At 58.6% G+C, this 19,049-nt stretch overlaps 1 protein-coding gene across 2 annotated transcripts in view; it reads left to right on the forward strand.

Moving 5' to 3' along the window:
• PPP2R2C (protein phosphatase 2 regulatory subunit Bgamma) overlaps positions 1-19,049 on the forward strand; it is a 116,520-nt gene that overhangs the window by 73,833 nt on the left and 23,638 nt on the right. For both annotated transcript variants that reach the window (XM_049886800.1, XM_049886801.1), the window contains exons 3-5: positions 543-708; positions 1,063-1,175; positions 4,132-4,309. In XM_049886800.1, the coding sequence (XP_049742757.1) occupies positions 543-708; positions 1,063-1,175; positions 4,132-4,309 (457 nt within the window). The remainder of the gene's footprint in view (positions 1-542; positions 709-1,062; positions 1,176-4,131; positions 4,310-19,049) is intronic.

The following is a 19,049-nucleotide window of genomic DNA, read 5'->3' on the forward strand; positions in this document are numbered from 1 at the left end:
TGAGGGGCTGTGAGGACACAGTGAGGGGCAGTGAGGACGCAGTGAGGACACAGTGAGGATGCAGTGAGTGGCTGGGAAGACACGGTGAGGATCCAGTGAGGATGCAGTGAGGGGCAGTGAGGACGCAGGGAAGGGCTGTGAGAATGTAGTTAGGGCCTGTGAGGATGCAGTGAGTGGCTGTGAGGACACAGTGCAGACACATTCAGGACGCAGTGAGGGGCAGTCAGGATGCAGTGAGGGGCTGTGTGGGCAGCTCTGGACTCCATGCTGGCATGCGGTAGGTGCTTAATAAATGAGAGCTGGCTCGGTTCCCCTTTTACTTCTTTGGCCAGCGAGGGGCAGTGTTACCCAGCCAGCGGTTGGCCATTTGAATGTGCAGAGTCATCTCTGGCCCTTGGGATGGCCCCATTTGCCTGCTTGGCACCCATCACCCTGGCGGTCAGGCCCCTGTGGATGTACCCTGTCAAGCGTCTACCTCTGTGCCTGATCCTGCCCGCCCTGGCCAGGCCTGTGCTCAGCCCCTTCTCCGGGGTTTCCTGCAGAGTAAAAATGGGCCCCACAGCCAGGGCGAGTACGACGTCTACAGCACTTTCCAGAGCCACGAGCCCGAGTTCGACTATCTCAAGAGCCTGGAGATAGAGGAGAAAATCAACAAGATCAAATGGCTCCCCCAGCAGAACGCCGCCCACTCCCTCCTGTCCACCAACGGTGAGGGGCCTTTCCTGCCTGTGTGTGTGTGTGTGTGCACGTGTGTGTACATGTGCATTTCTGTGTTTGTGCATGTGTGTGCATGTGTGTCGTACCTTTTGACCCAGCACCTTTACCCCTTAGGAATCAGTTGTGAGGAAATAATAGAGAACGAAGCTGGTGTCTCATATGCAGATATGCTGACCGGGGTGGGTACATAACGATGGAGACGGGAGGAAGCTGCGTGTCCGGGGACGGGAACGGTTCAGCGGTTTACGGACTAACGCCTCAGTGCCTGCATGACTAAAGCCGATATTACATTCTTTGTGCTCATGTAAGTTATGTGTCTTGTTTTACTTTGTTCTGTTTTTAAAGATAAAACTATCAAACTATGGAAGATTACCGAACGAGATAAGAGACCCGAAGGATATAACCTGAAGGATGAAGAAGGGAAACTCAAGGACCTTTCCACAGTGACATCTCTGCAGGTAAGACGGAAGCACGTGGGAAGTAGGTTTGCACTTCTCTTAATAAACCATGAGCATTTTGAGACCTGAAGGGCCTTTGAGGTTTGAACCAAGTTCAAGTCCTGGCGGGCTGCTTACTGGTCGGGTGGCCATGGGCATTTCCCTGCAGCCTGCCTCAGTTTCCTCACCAGCAAAATGGAGATGATCGTCGTTCTTCTGGGGGTCTTGTGAGGAGACGCTTTCCAGAAGCCTGGGTGGTGCAAGCAGTTTGCAGTCAGCTAGGAGTCTGAAGGTTGGCTGTTCAAAGCCACCCAATAGCTCCGCAGAAGAAACACCCGGTGATCGGCTTCTGTGAAGACTGCAGCCAAGAAGACCCTACGGGGCAGCTCTCCTTGTAACACACGAGGTCACTGTGAGTTGGGATCTGCTCAGCAGCGACAGGTTTTAAAGTGCGTTTCACCCCTGATGGAGGGTGGCGAGCAAGTCATATACGAAGGGGGACCGCGGCCCAGCGAGAGGCAGGAAATCGCCCAAAGATGCTCCGCCACGTTGGTGGCAGAGCCGGAGGAGACGGGCTGCGCCTTGTGAATTCCCAGCCCTTTGCAGGGGCAGGAGGAAGCCTAGAACTTTAGATTTCTGTAGTTTTTACAAAGGCACAGCTTAAGACGGCAGTTTAGGTACAAGAGGCTGGAACGTTAAGCTGCAGAGCTGGGCTAAAGCAAGCTCTCGTCCCCAGGGCTAAAAGGACTCATCGTTCTCCCAGTGGAAAGGCTGGCTACACGGAAGTCACAAGTCCTGGGTTCAAATCCTGCCTCTGCCGCTCCCTGGCAGTGTGACCTGGGCAGGTTTGAGCCTCAGATTCCTTGTCTGGAGCAAGAACGTAAGGCATGGAGCACGTGGGGCGCCGTCCAACCTAGCACAGCTCCTCCAGTCCTCACCAGAGCACTGTTACTTCATTCCCATTCCACAGATGAGGAGACTGAGGGGCAAAATGAGCTGACCCAGGTTACACAGACTAAGTGTCGGAGTCAGATCTGGACCAGGGCAAGGTTGGCTCCAGAGCCCATGTTCCAGTTTATTCCCTGAAATGGGACTTGGGTTGCCTGCCTCAAGGAGAGCCGTGTGGAAAGGGGTCTGTGAAAGCTGTTTCTCTCCTTCTTCACCAGAGCAGGCAGCACCCCGGAGGCTGCCCTGTGCTATCCCTGGCTTCCAGAACGGTGCCTGGCAGGGGCATTACCCAAGTTGGTTGAGGACTGTCTGGTGGACAGCTAACTGGGGTTTACTCGTTTGCGTGCCTGCTGTGAGCCTGACCCTAGCCCCGGGAGCTGGCGGCTGCAGTGAGCAGAGCTGGGCGGCCTGGAGGGCAGGGTGGGTCTGCGTCTTCCTGAGTCCACAGCCTGGGAGCAGGCCAGGCTCAGAGGAGGTGGCCTGGGTGCTGGTGGGGAAGCGAGGGAGACTCGGGGAGGTGGCTGCCATCCTCAGCCCAGTATTCACAGTCTAATGGCATCCAAGGAGCAGGTCACCTCACCCGAGGTCCCGTCTCCCTCGGGTTGGACCGAAGCTCTCAAAATCAGCAAACCACTCCCTGCCTATTCCCCAGATGACTGCACAGGCCCACGTGGTGTCCTCCACGCTGAGTGTCCAGTGAGTGGTCGTCCACACAGTGGTCATCTGTGTTGTTCTGGAGAAGGAGGAATCGACCTTCAAGCAGGTTGACCGCCAAATGACTTCAGATTGCGAAATCAGTTCTCAGGGGCGGGGCTGGTGAGCCTTGGTGTTGAGTGATGGGGTGCTGGTGCCATCCCTCCCTCCCCAGGAGGTGGGTGAGGCTTTGTCTAGAGGACGAGGTGCAGTCGTCACCTCTCAGCTGGCTTGGCATTTGGTGGGAGAGCCTGTGGCCTGCGGGAATCATGTTCGTTTCCCTCCCAGCACCTGGAATTTTCTCTGTATGGCCCCCCCGAAGTCTGCATGAACTGTAAACTGAGGCTGGAGGAGAGGAAAGGGAGAAGGAGGCTGGAGTCCAGGTGTCCCCTCGTTTCCCGCACACCACCTGGACCATCCTAGCCTGAGTGATTTCTCTGTAATCTATGCGCTTCATGTGGAGACACTCATCACTTACCAAGACCTGTCCTGCGCTCGGCCCTGGGCCCAGAGATGAGCGAGTAAGGCTCGGCCCCTGGCCCCAAGGTGCTCCCAGCCCCCTGGGGAAGTGCACCTGGAAACACCAGTGAAGGGTGGCCGTGCTGTGACAGAGGGACACAGGCCATGGAGCGAAGGAGGCCTTCCTCTACCTTGTCTGTTTAGTGAACTCCTATTCATCTGTTTAAACCCTACTCACCTTGAAACCCTGGTGATGTGGTGGTTAAGTGCTATGGCTGCTAACCAAAATGTTAGCAGTTGGAACCTACCCGTTGCTCCTTGGAAACTCTATGGGGCAGCTCTGCCTTGTCCTCTACGGTCGATAGAGTTGGAATCGACTCAACAGCAATGGTTTTTAACCTTGTAACAACAAAATAAATTTAGGGGGGAAAAACCCTACTAACCTCACCTCTCTCACGCCTTTCTACACAAATAAAAATCGTCCTCTTCCTCTGCCCAGGTGTGCCTGCGTAGCTCTGCCCACCTTGCACTCATAAGAACAGGTGGCAGCTCCCTCACCTTGCAGTCACCAGGATATGGTCCTCGCCTAGGCAGCCACCCCAGGGACTCTGTACTGAGGGTTTGCTGGACCATCAGCCCCTTGTCCCGACTAGGAGACAGAACACTGGGCGCATACCACCCTTCCAGTCTTCGTGGGTGGGGGGCAGCCCTTCCCTCAGAGCTGGTGGGGCCTTCGTTTGATGTTTGTCCTTGCTTGTTCCCTACCCGCAGGACGGACCCCATCTGGGTGTTCCTTGCCTCTAGTTTACACCTCACGCCCACCGCCCCCTCTTCACCTGGTACCACCCCTGCTCTAACCGCTCCTGTTCTGCTTCAGGTGCCGGTGCTGAAGCCCATGGATCTGATGGTGGAGGTAAGCCCGCGGAGGGTCTTCGCCAATGGCCACACCTACCACATCAACTCCATCTCCGTCAACAGTGACTGTGAGACCTACATGTCGGCCGATGACCTGCGCATCAACCTGTGGCACCTGGCCATCACAGACCGCAGCTTCAGTATCCTTCTGCCCGGCCAGGGGAGGGTTTACATCCTTAGTGAGGCCGCGCCAGCTGCCAGCATGTGAATGCCCACGGAGGGAGTCACATGTTGAGATTATTAACAGGACTTTACCTCTTGGCTGCTGGCTGCTTGTGTGCCCACAGGGGACCCCTCCCGCCCCAGGCCAGGAGGGCTGTGCATCAGACCAGGACTCCCCAGGGGTCAGTGCACTTGAGGAAGTACCCTTGCCCGCCAGAGACAGAGGGCACCTCGGACCCTCCTCCCTGAGGCCTAGCAGGCTGCACTGGTGTTGGATACTCAGTACTGGGATTCTGTCCAGGGCCCAAGGTGACACCCGGGGCTCAGAGCCCAAACAGGGTCCTGCCCAGGGCTCAGGGTGACACCCAGGGCTCTGAGCCCACACAGGGTCCCGCCCAGGGCTCAGGGTGACACCTGGGGGTCAGAACCCACACAGGGTCTCAGTAGAATGACACCCAGGGATCAGAGCCCACACAGGGTCCTGCCCAGGGTTCAGGGTGACACTCAGGGGTCAGAGCAACACAGGGCCCCACCTAGGGCTCAGGGTGACACCCACAGGTCAGAGCCCACACAGGGTCCCGCCCAGGGCTCAGGGTGACACTTGGGGGTCAGAACCCACACAGGGTCCCGCTCAGGGCTCAGGGTGATACCTGGGGGTCAGAACCCACACAGGGTCCCGCCCAGGGCTCAGGGTGACACCCGGGGCTCAGAGCCCACACAGGGTCCCGCCCAGGGCTCAGGGTGACACCTGGGGGTCAGAACCCACACAGGGTCTCAGTAGAATGACACCCAGGGATCAGAGCCCACACAGGGTCCTGCCCAGGGTTCAGGGTGACACTCAGGGGTCAGAGCAACACAGGGCCCCACCTAGGGCTCAGGGTGACACCCACAGGTCAGAGCCCACACAGGGTCCCGCCCAGGGCTCAGGGTGACACTTGGGGGTCAGAACCCACACAGGGTCCCGCTCAGGGCTCAGGGTGATACCTGGGGGTCAGAACCCACACAGGGTCCCGCCCAGGGCTCAGGGTGACACCCGGGGCTCAGAGCCCACACAGGGTCCCGCCCAGGGCTCAGGGTGACACTCGGGGGTCAGAGCAACACGGGGCCCCGCCTAGGGCTCAGGGTGACACTCACAGGTAGAGCCCACACGGGGTCCCACCCAGGGCTCAGGGTGACACCCACGGGTCAGAGCCCACACGGGGTCCCACCCAGGGCTCAGGGTGACACCCACAGGTCAGAACCCACACGGGGTCCTGCCCAGGGCTCAGGGTGACACCCACAGGTCAGGGTCCTGCTGAATAGGGCTCTAGGGGTCCAGGGAGGGCCCCTGCCCAGCAGCTCCCTGTATCTGGGGCAGGCTTAGAGCAACAGGATGGATTCCCCCCACCTACTGCGAGGAAAGGAGTGCTGACGCTGGCTTGGGGTGAGCCTGGCCCCTCGGAGCTGGAGGGGCAGGGCAGGGGGCCTGTGGGGCTGTCAGGATAATAGTGATGCTGCTGCAGGAGGTCCGGGCGCCGGGACTGTGTGGGGCATTTCACGTACACACATTCCATACCACAGCCCTAGGAGGTAGACGCTGTGGCCACCCCTTTTCAGATGAGAAAGCTAAGTCACTGCGACACCAAATCACTTGCCCGGGGCTCACCTAGCAAGTGTTAAAGTGGGGTTCAAATAAGACTGCTGGCTCGGTGTCCCCATATGTAACCCCTACACCGAGCTGCCCCTTGTGATGTGCGGCGGGAGGGCGTGGGGTACGAGGGAGGGAGAGACGGCGATGTGGGAGGAGGTGGCAATGGGGAAGATGGGAACAGGGCCTCGCTGTGGTCGGAATGGATGGACGCCCCCAGGGACCCGAGCCCCCCGCGCTCGGTCTTCCACGAGAGCCCCTTCATAATTGTTCCTCCTTCTGAGGCTGTCTGTCCTTCCGCTTCCCCAGGTTTTCCTAATTTTTATTCATTTTCTTTAAACCAAGTTGCTTAATACATGTCATTTGAAAGGGGACTTCTATCTCACTACCACCAGTGAAAATAAGCCAGCATCCCGTGCCGTGAAAAGGAGGTAATCCAGAGATTAACGGGGAAAACGCCCTGTGTCGCTGTACCGCCTCGTGGCCCCCAGCCGGGTGTGGCTGCTGACCGGCTGGAATGTGGCTGGGTGACTGGCAGATGGGATTCCAAATTGTATTTTATTTTATGTCATCAGATTCAAATGTCAAGGGCCACACGTGGCTGGTGGCCGCCGAGCTGGCCAGTGCAGACACCATACACGCTGAGGCCGGTTCCCTCCTCAGGCAGAGGCGAGTGCGTGTTTGGGTGTTAAAGACACCACAGCGCAAAGCAGAGGCGCTCTCCCGCATTCATCAGTCCAGCTGCTGGGGAGTCGAACCCTGACTCGTGGCGACCCCGTGTGTGTCGGAGTAGCCCTGTGCTCCGCAGGGTTTTCAGTGGCTGATTTTTAAGAAGTAATTTCCAGGCCTTTCTTCCTAGGCTCCTCTGAATGGGTCTGAACCACCAGCCTTCAGTTAGTAGTTGAGCATGTTGATCATTTCCACCACCCAGGGACCTGTGTTCACCAAAAGGGGGTGGAATAACTGAGACCCTTTCTCAGGTTTTGACGTGTGCTACCTCCTGCTCTGTCTCTCCCACCCAGCTGTGGCTGGGTGCTAAGGAGCTACGGGTGCTTTGTAAGCAGGGGCAGCACAGCCGGCTTCAGAGGGCTCTGTGGGGCTGTGGGGCGGTGGGGAGGGTTGGACCAGACAGGCCAGGAAGCCAGGCAGCCAGGGAGGAGGTCCCGGGCAAGACAGTGATGGGCAGGGCTGTGTGTGGCCATGGGCAGGAGGTGGTGGAGTGCGAGAGAGGTGTAAGCTGCTGTTGAGTTGGCTCCGACTCATGACAACCGTATGTATAACAGAGTGAAGCGCTATGGTTATTGCGTCAATCCGTCTCATTACGGTTTCCCTCGTTTTCGCTGGCCCTCCACTTTACCGAACATGGTGAAGGTAATTCGTGAATCTGGGGCTGTATCATGGCTCTTGCACCAAGGTGGCCACAGGACAGTAGACCAGGTCAGTTGTAAGAAATAGGGGTGAAGTATCCCAGGGCTGCGGCACTGCCGTCCCAGGTCGTCACCGTCAGCCTGACCTCTTCACCTGTCCTCAACACAGATGTGCCCTGGCCACAGGGTGGCGAGCTCCCTGTTTACTGACAGACATTTATTGGGCGCTTGCTGTGTGCCAGGCCCTGTACTCAGCGCTCAAACTGGGCAGACTGGTCCCTGACCTCCCAGAGTGGACAGATGATAGACTGGTAATGTAACCAACAAGCAAATGCCTGGTGTGCAGGCAGGTGGCAGGTGTGCGGGCAGGTGGCAGGTGTGTGGGCAGGGAACAGGTGTGCGGGCAGGTGGCAGGTGTGCAGGCAGGTATGCAGGCAGGTGGCAGGTGTGTGGGAAGGTGGCAGGTGTGCGGGCAGGTAACAGGTGTGCAGGCAGGTGGCAGGTACTATTGGGAGGGAGTGGGGCCGATGAGCATGGCCGTGTGCAGTTTTCTTGGGCTGATGGGGAATTGACCAGGGGGCTGTGTGGAGAGAGTGTGTGGAGGGAGTGGAAGCGGTGCCCAACCACAGCTGCAGGCCAGGTGAGGAGGTCCAGAGCATCACACAGGCGAGGGCAGTGAGAAGGGGCTTCCATGGAATGGGGCCCCCATCACTCAGTGCCCAGCCTGTGTGAGTCCTTGCACTTTGCAGAGACAAGGTGTTAGCTGTACACAGGTCTTGGCCCCTGAGGTACAAGAGCACAAAGTGTATTACAGAACACTGGAGCTTGCAGAGCTGGCTGTAGCACCCCAGCTGTGCAGCTGAGCCCTATAATTAGGCAGGTGGAGGAGGTGAGTGGAGTCCCTGGGGCTCGTGTGCTTGTGGAAACGTCCCCTGATGAGGTTACCAGAGATGCCCTGCTGCTGCCTGGCCCCAAGGTTAGTGGGACATCTGCCTTGGAGGGAAGGTATGGGACTCCAGGCTGCAGGTGTGATGGCGGGTCTGGTGATAGCCGAGTAAAGGGAAGACCTTCCTTCTGTCCATTTGTCATACTGCAGTGGCCGTGTGTTGCTGTGATGCTGGAAGCTAAGCACCAGCAGGGTCGCCTGTGGTAGAGAGGTTTCAGTGGAACTTGTAGGCTAAGACTAGGAAGAAAGGCCTGGTCATCTACTTCTAAAAGCCCGATGGATTATGACAGGATGTTGTCCGATACGGCGCCGTGAGATGAGCCTCTGGGCTTGGAAGGCCCTGAGCATACACAGTGGCCGCGACAACAGACTCGAGCAGACCAAAGACCGTGAAGATGGCCCAGCACTGGGCAGCGTTTCATTCTGTTGTATGTGAGGTCACCACGGGTCGGAGCTGAGGAACAACGAGAAAAGGCGCCTACTTCTGATGTGGGGAAGCCGCAGAGGAGAGGCAGCCTGCGTGCACACCGCTCTGGGCTTGCTCTGAGTTTGGGGGGCGCCCTTGGAGCGTGCACACCGCTCTGAGCTTGCTCTGAGTTTGGGGGGCACCCTTGGAGCAAGTGCGGCTGAGGATTTGCACCGTCAGAGGGTGGCAGTTCTGGTCAGGGGCAGATTACCTAGTAAGCAAGGTAAGCACAGGCTTACTTGTGCTTACTTGCTAATCTGTAGTGAACAATTTCACATTTTTTCACCACTTCAAAGATTCTGCTTGTAGATATGGCATCCGTCTCTCTTTCAGCCCCGCAGCACCTTCCTACAGAATCAAAGCCTCTTTTCAAATTTATGGTCTCTGGCAGGGCGGCCGACCCAGTAAGCAAGGTAAGCACGGGCTTACTTGTGCCTACTTAGTTCTCTGTAGTGGACAGTTTCACACGTTTCTCACCGCGTTTGAAACTTCACTACAGATTAGTAAGTACGTACAGGTAACCCCATGCCTACCTTGCTTACTGGGTGATCTGCCCTGGTTCTGGTTCGTCCTGAGAAAAAGCCTGGAGTGGTGGGGGTGCCCAGGCCAGGAGAAGGGGGAGCACACCTCCTGGCCTGGGCTTTGAGTCCTCTCTCTTGCTCCGTGGGGTCTTGCCTTGTCCCGAGATGCTGCTCTGTCTCAGGACCAGCTGGACAATTTCTGCTGCGGGACAGTCACCTCATGTCCAAATGGTGACGTTTGCATTTAAGCAAACTTTTTTAGTAAAGTTTTCAAGAGAAAGGAGAAATTTTTTCATACAGAAGGAAAGTTGGGCATTGCTTTGATGATTAGACAATAAGAAAGCAGCCTCAGGATATCTACTGTGACCCCATATCTACCTCTGTGACCCCACACCTGCCTCTGTGATCCCACACCTGCCTCTGTAACCCCATACCTGCCTCAGTGACCCCACACCTGTCTCTGTGACCCCACACCTGCCTCCACGACCCTGTTCCTGACCCTCTAATCTCATACCTGCTTCTATGACCCTATACCTGCCTCTGAGCCCACACCTGTTCTGACCCCATACCTGTCTCTGTGACCCCACACCTGCTTGCCCTAGGTGGAGTGCCTTCTGGCCATTGTGCCTCCCTCTCACCCTCCTCCCTGTCTCGCCCCTCTCCCCCTCCCCCTCCTGCCCCTCCCCCTCCTCCCTCTCCCCCTCTCCCCCTCCTCCCTGTCCTGCCCCTCCCCCCATCTCCCTCTCCCGCCCCTCCTTCCTCCCTCTCCTGCCCCTCTCCCTCTCTCCCTCCTCCCTCTCCCAGGCCTCCTCCCTGTCCTGCCTCTCTGTCTCTCCTTCCCCTGCACAGCCAGCTCCTGGCCACCTTTCCATCGCCTGCCTTTCCGTCCTCTCTGCACCCGTCTCAGTCAGGGTCTCATGGGGCACAGCCTCTTTGCCACTCTCTGGGGACACTGGGCTCTCAGTGTCTGCTGATAGGACTGCCCTCCCATGTCCGGTGAAGCCCTTTGGATTGGGAGCTCACCCTGAGCCCCCCTCCTCTGTGTCCTAGCCCCTAGTGCAGGGCCCGGTTACAGTGGGAGAGGCTGGTGTTCAAGGGGAAGAGGCCACAGGTCCCACCTGTTACCAACCTGGGGCTTGATAGCCAGGGACCCCCAGCGTTCAGGAGTGAGAGAAGGGGTCAGGCAGACCTGGGTTTCTATTTGTTGCTCAACGTCCTGGGTATCAAATTTGGAAGAGTCCCTTATCCTAGGAACGTTTCGTAAGGAATGGCCCAGTCACTCATGCACGGGACCTGGTACAGACAGGTGCCTAGCTATTGGCCATGTTGTTTTTCTCTCTCAAACAACAGCCCTCAGTGTTTAAGGCTTGTTCCCTAGGACTCTGCATCTTGCTGGTTGTTGAAGCTCTGTTTTGCCCCCACCATCCCAGCATCCATTTAAACAACCTGCCACATCCTTTAATGCCAGCATGTGGAGACTGAGGCAGCTCTGGGTGATTTTTCTCGAGATTGGTGTGGCTTAAAGGTGACAAATTGCATAAAGGCATCAGCTGACTGACCCCTGCTTTATTTTTAGCACCAGAGAATTTTAAATATGGTTCCATTGATTTTTCTGTCTCTGAGCGATTGCTCATGGTGAAAGCTGGTGTTATGCCAAGCCTCGGCATGGGGCAGATTTCTGACTCCTGCTCACAGAGTGGGTCCTGTGGCTGGGCGGGTGGGTGGGGCGGCTACGAGCACTTGGCCTGCTCTCTGTGCAAGAATAATGTCTGGCCATAGTAGATGCTCAGTGAAGCAGAAAACCATGGCCGGGCGATGGTGTTGTGATAGGGAGGGAGGACCCCAGCAAGGCGTGAATCAGAGGAGACGCAGGCACCGAGAGTCCTGTCCTGGGTCCCTTCCTACCTCCCTAAGCCTCAGTTTCCCCTTCTCTGGAATGGGTATGGCTGCTCCAGACAGTGGGGATGCCTCTCTGGGGGTCCTTTGGTCTCCCCAGTGTGACCAGTGGCCTGTTAGAGCTGGTTTGTACCAAATCGTAAGGTCAGTCCTGTGCCTCTCTTGCCAGTCTGTGTTCGTGACCTTGCTGTGTCACTGTGTGAGCTTGAAATGGTCACATTCAGACCACAGATACCTAAACCAAAACCCATTGCTGTCATTTCCGACTCACAGTGACCCTTATGGGACAGAGCAGAACTACCCCATCAGGTCTCCAAGGAGTGGCTGGTGGGTTTGAACTATGGACCTTTTTGCTTAGCAGCCAAATGGTTATCCACTGCGACACCAAACAACAACAACAACAAAAGCCAGAAAAACTACCATTGCTGTGGAGTGGATTCCGACTCACAGAGACCCTCCTGTGCCACCAGGGCCCCACAAACAGTACAAAATCAGGCGCCCCCGCAGCCAGACACCGTTGCTTTGGGGCCTGGACCAGAGCTGGAGCTTCCTGAGCTCGGGGCACTGTCCTTGGTGCTGAGCCACCTCGGGCCGCACTGTAGCCACAGTCAGCACTTACGGAACGGCCCCTCTGGGCGGGGACAGTGCTTACTGCCAGTGCATTGCACAGTAACTTACCTAGTCCTTTGAGAACACTAGGAGAGAGGTGTTATTAACACCCCCTTGTTGTTGTTAGGTGCCGTCGAGTCGGTTCCGACTCATAGCGACCCTGTGCACAACAGAACAAAACACTGCCCAGTTGTTATGCTTGAGCTTACTGTTGCAGCCACTGTGTCAGTCCACCTCGTTGAGGGTCTCCCTCTTTTCTGCTGACCCTGTACTCTGCCAAGCATGATGTCCTTCTCCAGGGACTGAACCCTCCTGACAACATGTCCAAAGTATCAAAGTATGTAAGACGCAGTTTCGCCATCCTTGCTTCTAAGGAGCATTCTGGCTGTACTTCTTCTAAGACAGATTTGTTTGTTCTTTTGGCAGTCCATGGTATATTCAATATTCTTCGCCAACACCTCAGTTCAAAGGCGTCAATTCTTCTTTGGTCTTCCTTACTCATTGTCCAGCTTTTGCATGCATATGATGCAATTGAAAATACCATGGCTTGGGCCAGGCGCACCTTAGTCTTCAAGGTGACATCCCTGCTCTTCAGTACTTTGAAGAGGTCCTTTGCAGCAGATTTGCCCAATGCAATGCGTCTTTTGACTTCTTGACTGCTGCTTCCGTGGCTGTTGATTGTGGATCCAAGTAAAATGAAATCCTTGACAACTTCAGTTTCTTCTCTGTTTATCATGATGTTGCTCATTGGTCCAGTTGTGAGGATTTTTGTTTTCTTTATGTTGAGATGCAGTCCATACTGAAGGTTGTGGTCTTGGATCTTCATTAGTAAGTGCTTCAAGTCCTCTTCACTTTCAGCAAGCAAGGTTGTGTCATCTGCATAACGCAGGTTGTTAATGAGTCTTCCTCCAATCCTGGTGCCCTGTTCTTCTTCATATAGTCCAGCTTCTCATATTATTTGTTCAGCATACAGATTGAATAGGTATGGTGAAAGGATACAACCCTGACGCACACCTTTCCTGACTTTAAACCAATCAGTATCCCCTTGTTCTGTCCGAACAACTGTCTCTTGATCTATGTAAAGTTTCCTCATGAGCACAATTAAGTGTTCTGGAATTCCCACTCTTTGCAGTGTTATCCATAGTTTGTTATGATCCACACAGTCGAATGCCTTTGCATATTCAATAAAACACAGGTAAACATCCTTCTGGTATGCTCTGCTCTCAGCCAGGATCCATTTGACCTCAGCAGTGATATCCCTAGTTCCACGTCCTCTTCTGAAATCGGCCTGAATCCAGATGAATGTGGAAATTATAGAACAATATCATTAATATCACATGCAAGCAAAATTTTGCTGAAGATCCTTCAAAAATGGCTGCGGCAATACATCGACAGGGAACTGCCAGAAATTCAGGCCAGTTTCAGAAGAGGACGTGGAATACCCTCTTATGGGTGGAAAACTAAGATGCAGAGAGGTGAAGTAGCCTACCTGAAGTTGCACAGCTGGGAGGTGGCAGGGCTGGAACTCAAATCCATGCACCCAACCAGCAGGCCACACAGCCTCTCCATAACGGCAGCAGTGGGGTGGCCCTCGTTTATCATGTGTCTCATCTGTGACATCATGCTTGGCAGAGTACAGGGTCAGCAGAAAGGAGGAAGACCCTCAACGAGGTGGATTGACACAGTGGCTGCAACAATGAGCTCGAGCATAACAACGATCGTGAGGATGGCGCAGGACCGGGCAGTGTTTCGTTCTGTTGTGCGTGGGGTCACTATGAGTCAGAACCGACTCGACGGCACCTAACAACAACAACATTTGCCAGGCGGTGGGCTGATGCTCCGCGACAGGGTGCTGTCCCCCATTATGGATGGTGGACGGGCTCCATGTACAGGGTGCTGTCTCCCCCTTACGGTCGGGGTTCGGGCTCCATGCAGTCCCACAGAGGGTGCTGTCCGCTATTATGGACGGGGCACGGGCTCCATGCACGGGGTGCTGTCCTATCCTCCGTTACAGAGCAGGGACAGGCTCCGTGCAGAGGGTGCTGTCCCACCTTCACGGCCAGGGGACGCCCCGAGACCTGTATGCTCGTGCCCAGGCCCCTCCGGACCCGGGTCCCCGGCCGCTCGCCCACCGCCCTGTGCACAATAGCGCTTCTCGGCTTTTACCTTCGATCCTGAGGAACGGCGCCCACGCTGTAGCAGGGCTCACGGAACCCGGGGTGGTTCTGCCCCGGCTGTTGCTGAGTTCTGGGCGTTCGGCAGCTGCGTGGCGTTTCTGACGTTCCCTCCAGATGGTGGCGCTTGTGGCCCTGTCGCGGCCCCCACCCGTCCTGACGGGCCTCTGTGGTATTTCATAAGGGCTCCTGGACCCCAGGCCCTGGGCCCTGTCACCTCCTCATGGCGCCCCCGTCTCCCCAACATCCGTCTCCCAGGCCCTACTCCCGCCACGGCCTCACACCCGGCCCACCCCACGGCCCCGCCTCCCGGCCCCCCCTCTCCGGCCCCACCCCATGGCCCCCCTCCACGGCCCACCCCACGGCCCCGCCTCCCCGGCCCACCCCACGGCCCCGCCTCCCGGCCCCACCCCCACGGCCCCGCCTCCCCGGCCCACCCCACGGCCCCGCCTCCCGGCCCCCCCTCTCCGGCCCCACCCCACGGCCCCCCCTCCCCGGCCCACCCCACGGCCCCGCCTCCCGGCCCCACCCCACGGCCCCGCCTCCCGGCCCCACCCCCACGGCCCCGCCTCCCGGCCCCACCCCACGGCCCCCCCTCCCCGGCCCACCCCACGGCCCCGCCTCCCGGCCCCACCCCACGGCCCCGCCTCCCGGCCCCACCCCCACGGCCCCGCCTCCCGGCCCCCCCCTCTCCGGCCCCACCCCACGGCCCCCCCCTCCACGGCCCACCCCACGGCCCCGCCTCCCGGCCCCACCCCACGGCCCCCCCGGCCCACCCCACGGCCCCGCCTCCCGGCCCCACCCCCACGGCCCCGCCTCCCGGCCCCACCCCCACGGCCCCGCCTCCCGGCCCCACCCCACGGCCCCGCCTCCCGGCCCCACCCCCACGGCCCCGCCTCCCGGCCCCACCCCCACGGCCCCGCCTCCCGGCCCCACCCCACGGCCCCCCCTCCCGGCCCCACCCCCACGGCCCCGCCTCCCGGCCCCACCCCACGGCCCCGCCCTCCCAGCCCCACCCCATGGCCCCACCCCTGCACTCCTAGCCTCATGGCCCTGCCTCCCCGGCCCCCACCCCATGGCCCCTCCTCCTCACCCATGGCCCCGCCCTCCCAGCTCCACCCCCATGGCCCCGCCTCCCCTGCCCCACCCCATAGCCCCACCCTCCACGCCCCTAGCCTCATGGCCTCCTCTACCTCACCCTCATTGTCCCGCCTCCAGGCCCCACCCCTCATAGCCCCCGCCCCAGGCCCCGCCCCTTAGTCCTCTTCCGGCCCCGCCTCCCCACATCCCTGCCTCCTCCCAGCTCCTCCCTGGCTCTCCCTGCCCAGCCTGGGTGTGGGTCCCACTCTGGCTCTCCTGGCCGGGCAGCCTGTGTCCCCATTCTGCTCTCGGAATCTGAGGGTGTAGTTGAGCACAAACCCCGAGAGCTCGCTCAGAGGTGATGGCGCACCCTTTTTGTGCCCTGCCTAGTTTTCTGTTTTTTCTGAAGAGAAGTGGAGTATGTGGTTCTGACTTACGTTGTCGCTAACAGCACTGACCACACGCTGCCTCCTTGGGCATAGGTCACTCCACTGAAGCCTTCTCACAGCCCGCAGGTGGATCTCAGCAGCCATTCTGCCAATGAGGAGAGAGGGGGGCAGGCTGCAGGGGAGGAGGAGGGAGGGGCCAGGCTTCCAGGAAGGGGACAGGCTGCAGGGGAGGGGGAGGGAGGGGCCGGGCTGCAGGGGAGGGGGAGGGAGGGGCCGGGCTGCAGGGGAGGAGGAGGGAGGGGCCGGGCTGCAGGGGAGGAGGAGGGAGGGGCCAGGCTTCCAGGAAGGGGACAGGCTGCAGGGGAGGGGGAGGGGCCGGGCTGCAGGGAAGGGGGAGGGAGGGGCCGGGCTGCAGGGAAGGAGGAGGGAGGGGCCGGGCTGCAGGGGAGGAGGAGGGAGGGGCCGGGCGGCAGGGAAGGGGGAGGGAGGGGCCGGGCTGCAGGGAAGGAGGAGGGAGGGGCCGGGCTGCAGGGAAGGAGGAGGGAGGGGCTAAGAGGCAGGAAAAGAGGAGGGAGAGGCCGGGCTTTCAGACGTGCCCTGGGGGATCTTGCTGGGACTTTCTTAGGACCACCTAGCAGGACGCTCTGCCAGGAACGCCCCAGCTCCCGTTTACAGCCAGGTCACCTCTTGGAGAAAATGTGCTCAAAAAAGCAGTTTTCTGGCCGCGCTTCAGTACCACTCTTCCACGCTCTGGCGGGCTCCCAGGGCCCTCCACCCCTTGCCCCGGCCTGCGTGGAGGCCTTCCTCCAAGGCCCCCCGGAGAGCCGTCTGCACCTTCCTTCCTAGGCTGCTTGGTTGCCACGACAACGGCTTTCTCCTCTCCAGACGGAGCACCTGGAGGAGCCAGCTCTGCTCTGCGGGGTCATAGCCTTCTCTTTCATCACACCCTATCAGCTCTCAGCGCCCAAGGGCCCTCGGGGTGCTGACCGCCGGGAGAAGTTAGCCACACTGGTTTACCCTAGAGTAGTAGGGGAGCGTGGAAGGAGTTAGGGGGCTGGGATCTGTCCGCACTCCCCACAGCCCCACAAGTGTTCTGGGCACGTCTTGTCTTGCCTGGGACCCACCCTCTCTCTGACCAGGTGAGGGAGGCATCCATCTGCCCAGGTGAGGTGGCACTTCTCTGCCCAGGTGGGGGCACTTGCTTCTCTAGAGAGGGGGCGTTCACCTGTAAAGCACAAAGGTACTTAAAGTGCTTGATAGGAGAGCTGAGCACCCAGCCCCTGATGTGAACCCTCAGTGTGGAGTCTCTCAGGCACTGGGTCCCAGGACTGATGGCCGACACTCGGTGCAGGTACACCGTGGCCCTGGCTGGGCTCCAGAGACCAGGTGGTGCCCTTACCAAAAACCAAAGCCGTTGCTGTCAAGTTGATTCCAGCTCACATCGACCCTGTACGGTTTCCAAGGAGTGCCTGGTGGATTTGAACTGCCAATCTTTTGGTTAGCAGCTGTAGCTCTTAACTACTAGGCCAGCAGGATTTGGTAATGTAGGTTCTGTGAAAGTCTCCTGGATCATGTTTTCTGGGTCCCGGCAGGTGGAGCAGCAGCCAACCCTGCTTCTGAGCTCAGCTGACTCGCAGGCCGGGTCCTGAGCCCACAGGGCTGGTAGGAGCAGCCAGGGACTCAATGCCCAGCCCCAGGGCAGGGGAGGGGTCCACATGCTGGGGCAGGGCAGAACTCACTGGATCTGAAGCTTGAGAACTGGGTTCTGCGGGACTGCAGTGGGATGAAGGGGCACAGATGGGGCAGGCCAGGCCGTGGGGTGTTTGTGAACCCCTCTCCAAGTGAAGCCTTGGGCGATGAAGGGGGCTGCTGTCTCAAAAGCAAGATGGTGGTCCCTGTTCTGGGCCTGGGTCAGCAAAGCATGGCTGGGGACCAGGGTCACCTGTCCACAAGCTTCCTCAGCACAGCTAGTCATCACAGCTTGTCTGTGCTGCTTGGTGATGCGGTGGCAGAGCTGACCGCTCTTGGCCAAGACCATGTGGCCTGAGTGTCGACTCTGGGCCCTCATGGGAAACAGTGGCCACCGCTGGCCTCGATGGTTAGCCCTGTGCACGTGACCTGGGCCACTTGAAGGAAAAGGGATTCGCTGTGAGATCTGGGGAGCTGGGGCCTGATGCATGAGGGCACAGGAATGTCCTCCAGGCCCAGTGCTTCAGGGCGTGGCGCTGTCCCAGCCCCCACTGCTGTCCCCAGCCCTGGAAACCACAGCTTCCCCTTCGTCTCTGCCCTGCCCCCAGTCACATGGACTGAGGCTGGAGTCAGCTTCCGGGGTGCCCCCCGTCACATGGACTGAGGCTGGAGTCAGCTTCCGGGGGGCAGCTAGCCTCATGTGCCTTGGCCACTGGCCATTTTAGTGGCTCCTGACAAAACCCTCACTCTGCACAGGCTCTGCTCTGGGCTCACCACGTCCTCACTGCCTCGGAGGTAGGGGATGTGAGTGCCACCTTGAAGCAGGGGAAACTGAGGCACAGCTGGGTCACACAGCTCCTAATGGCAGAGCCGGGACTCTTTACCACTCACTGCCCCAAGCCTCAGCTATGTGCCTTGGACTCTGGACCCAACATGGCTCCATCCCAGTCCTGGTTGGCCCGGAGCAGGACCTGTCCTCGCGGAGACCCTGAGGCTTCATCTGCATGGGGACAGAATGGAAAGGCACAGTGGAGCACTTTAGGAGTGAGCTTGGCCTGTGGCTGTATCAGGCACATGGTGCCAGGGCACTGGCTGGAGTGCGGAGGTGTGCGGGGGACACAGGTGGCAGGGGTTGTGGCAGGGTGCAGGTGACCCCAGAAAGTGATGGCAGGACTGGCCCTTCACATAGGATCAGATTTTCTGTGTGCCTGCAGCAGCACTCAGCCCACATCAGGGGTGGCCACCCTTCATTGGTCTGCAGTGACCCCCCACTCCCATGGGACTTCCTCCTGGCCTGGGGCTCCCTGAACCTTGTCTTTAGTCCCCACCTTCAGGGTGGCTTCCCCTTAGGTAGGGGTGACGCTTCCTGTGTGTCCCCCTGCCAGTTCATCCAATCATTGTCTACTTACTGAGCACCTACTACGTACCAACACTCTGCTGGGCCCAGGATACAGTGGGCACCTACTGCATGCCAACTCTTGAGCAGCCCTGGGGATACAGCAGGCATCTACTGTGTGTTTACCCTTCTTCAGCCCTGGGGATACAGCAGGCATCTACTGTGTGCTGACCCTTCATCAGCCGTGAGGATACAGCAGGCATCTACTGAGTGCTGACCCTTCATCAGGCCCCAGGGATACAGCAGGCACCTACTGCATGCAGACCCTTCAGCAGTCTCGGGGATACAGCAGGCATCTACTGAGTGCTGACCCTTCATCAGGCCCCAGGGATACAGCAGGCACCTACTGCATGCAGACCCTTCGTCAGCCCTGGGGATACAGCAGATATCTACTGTGTGCTGACCTTTCATCAGCCCTGGGGATACAGCAGGTATCTACTGCGTACTGACCCTTCAGCAGTCCCGGGGATACAGCAGGCATCTACTGTGTGCTGACCCTTCATCAGCCCTGGGGATACAGCAGGTATCTACTGCGTACTGACCCTTCAGCAGTCCCGG

Source organism: Elephas maximus, chromosome 5 (genome assembly GCF_024166365.1).
Source record: "Elephas maximus indicus isolate mEleMax1 chromosome 5, mEleMax1 primary haplotype, whole genome shotgun sequence".
NCBI lineage: Eukaryota > Metazoa > Chordata > Mammalia > Proboscidea > Elephantidae > Elephas > Elephas maximus.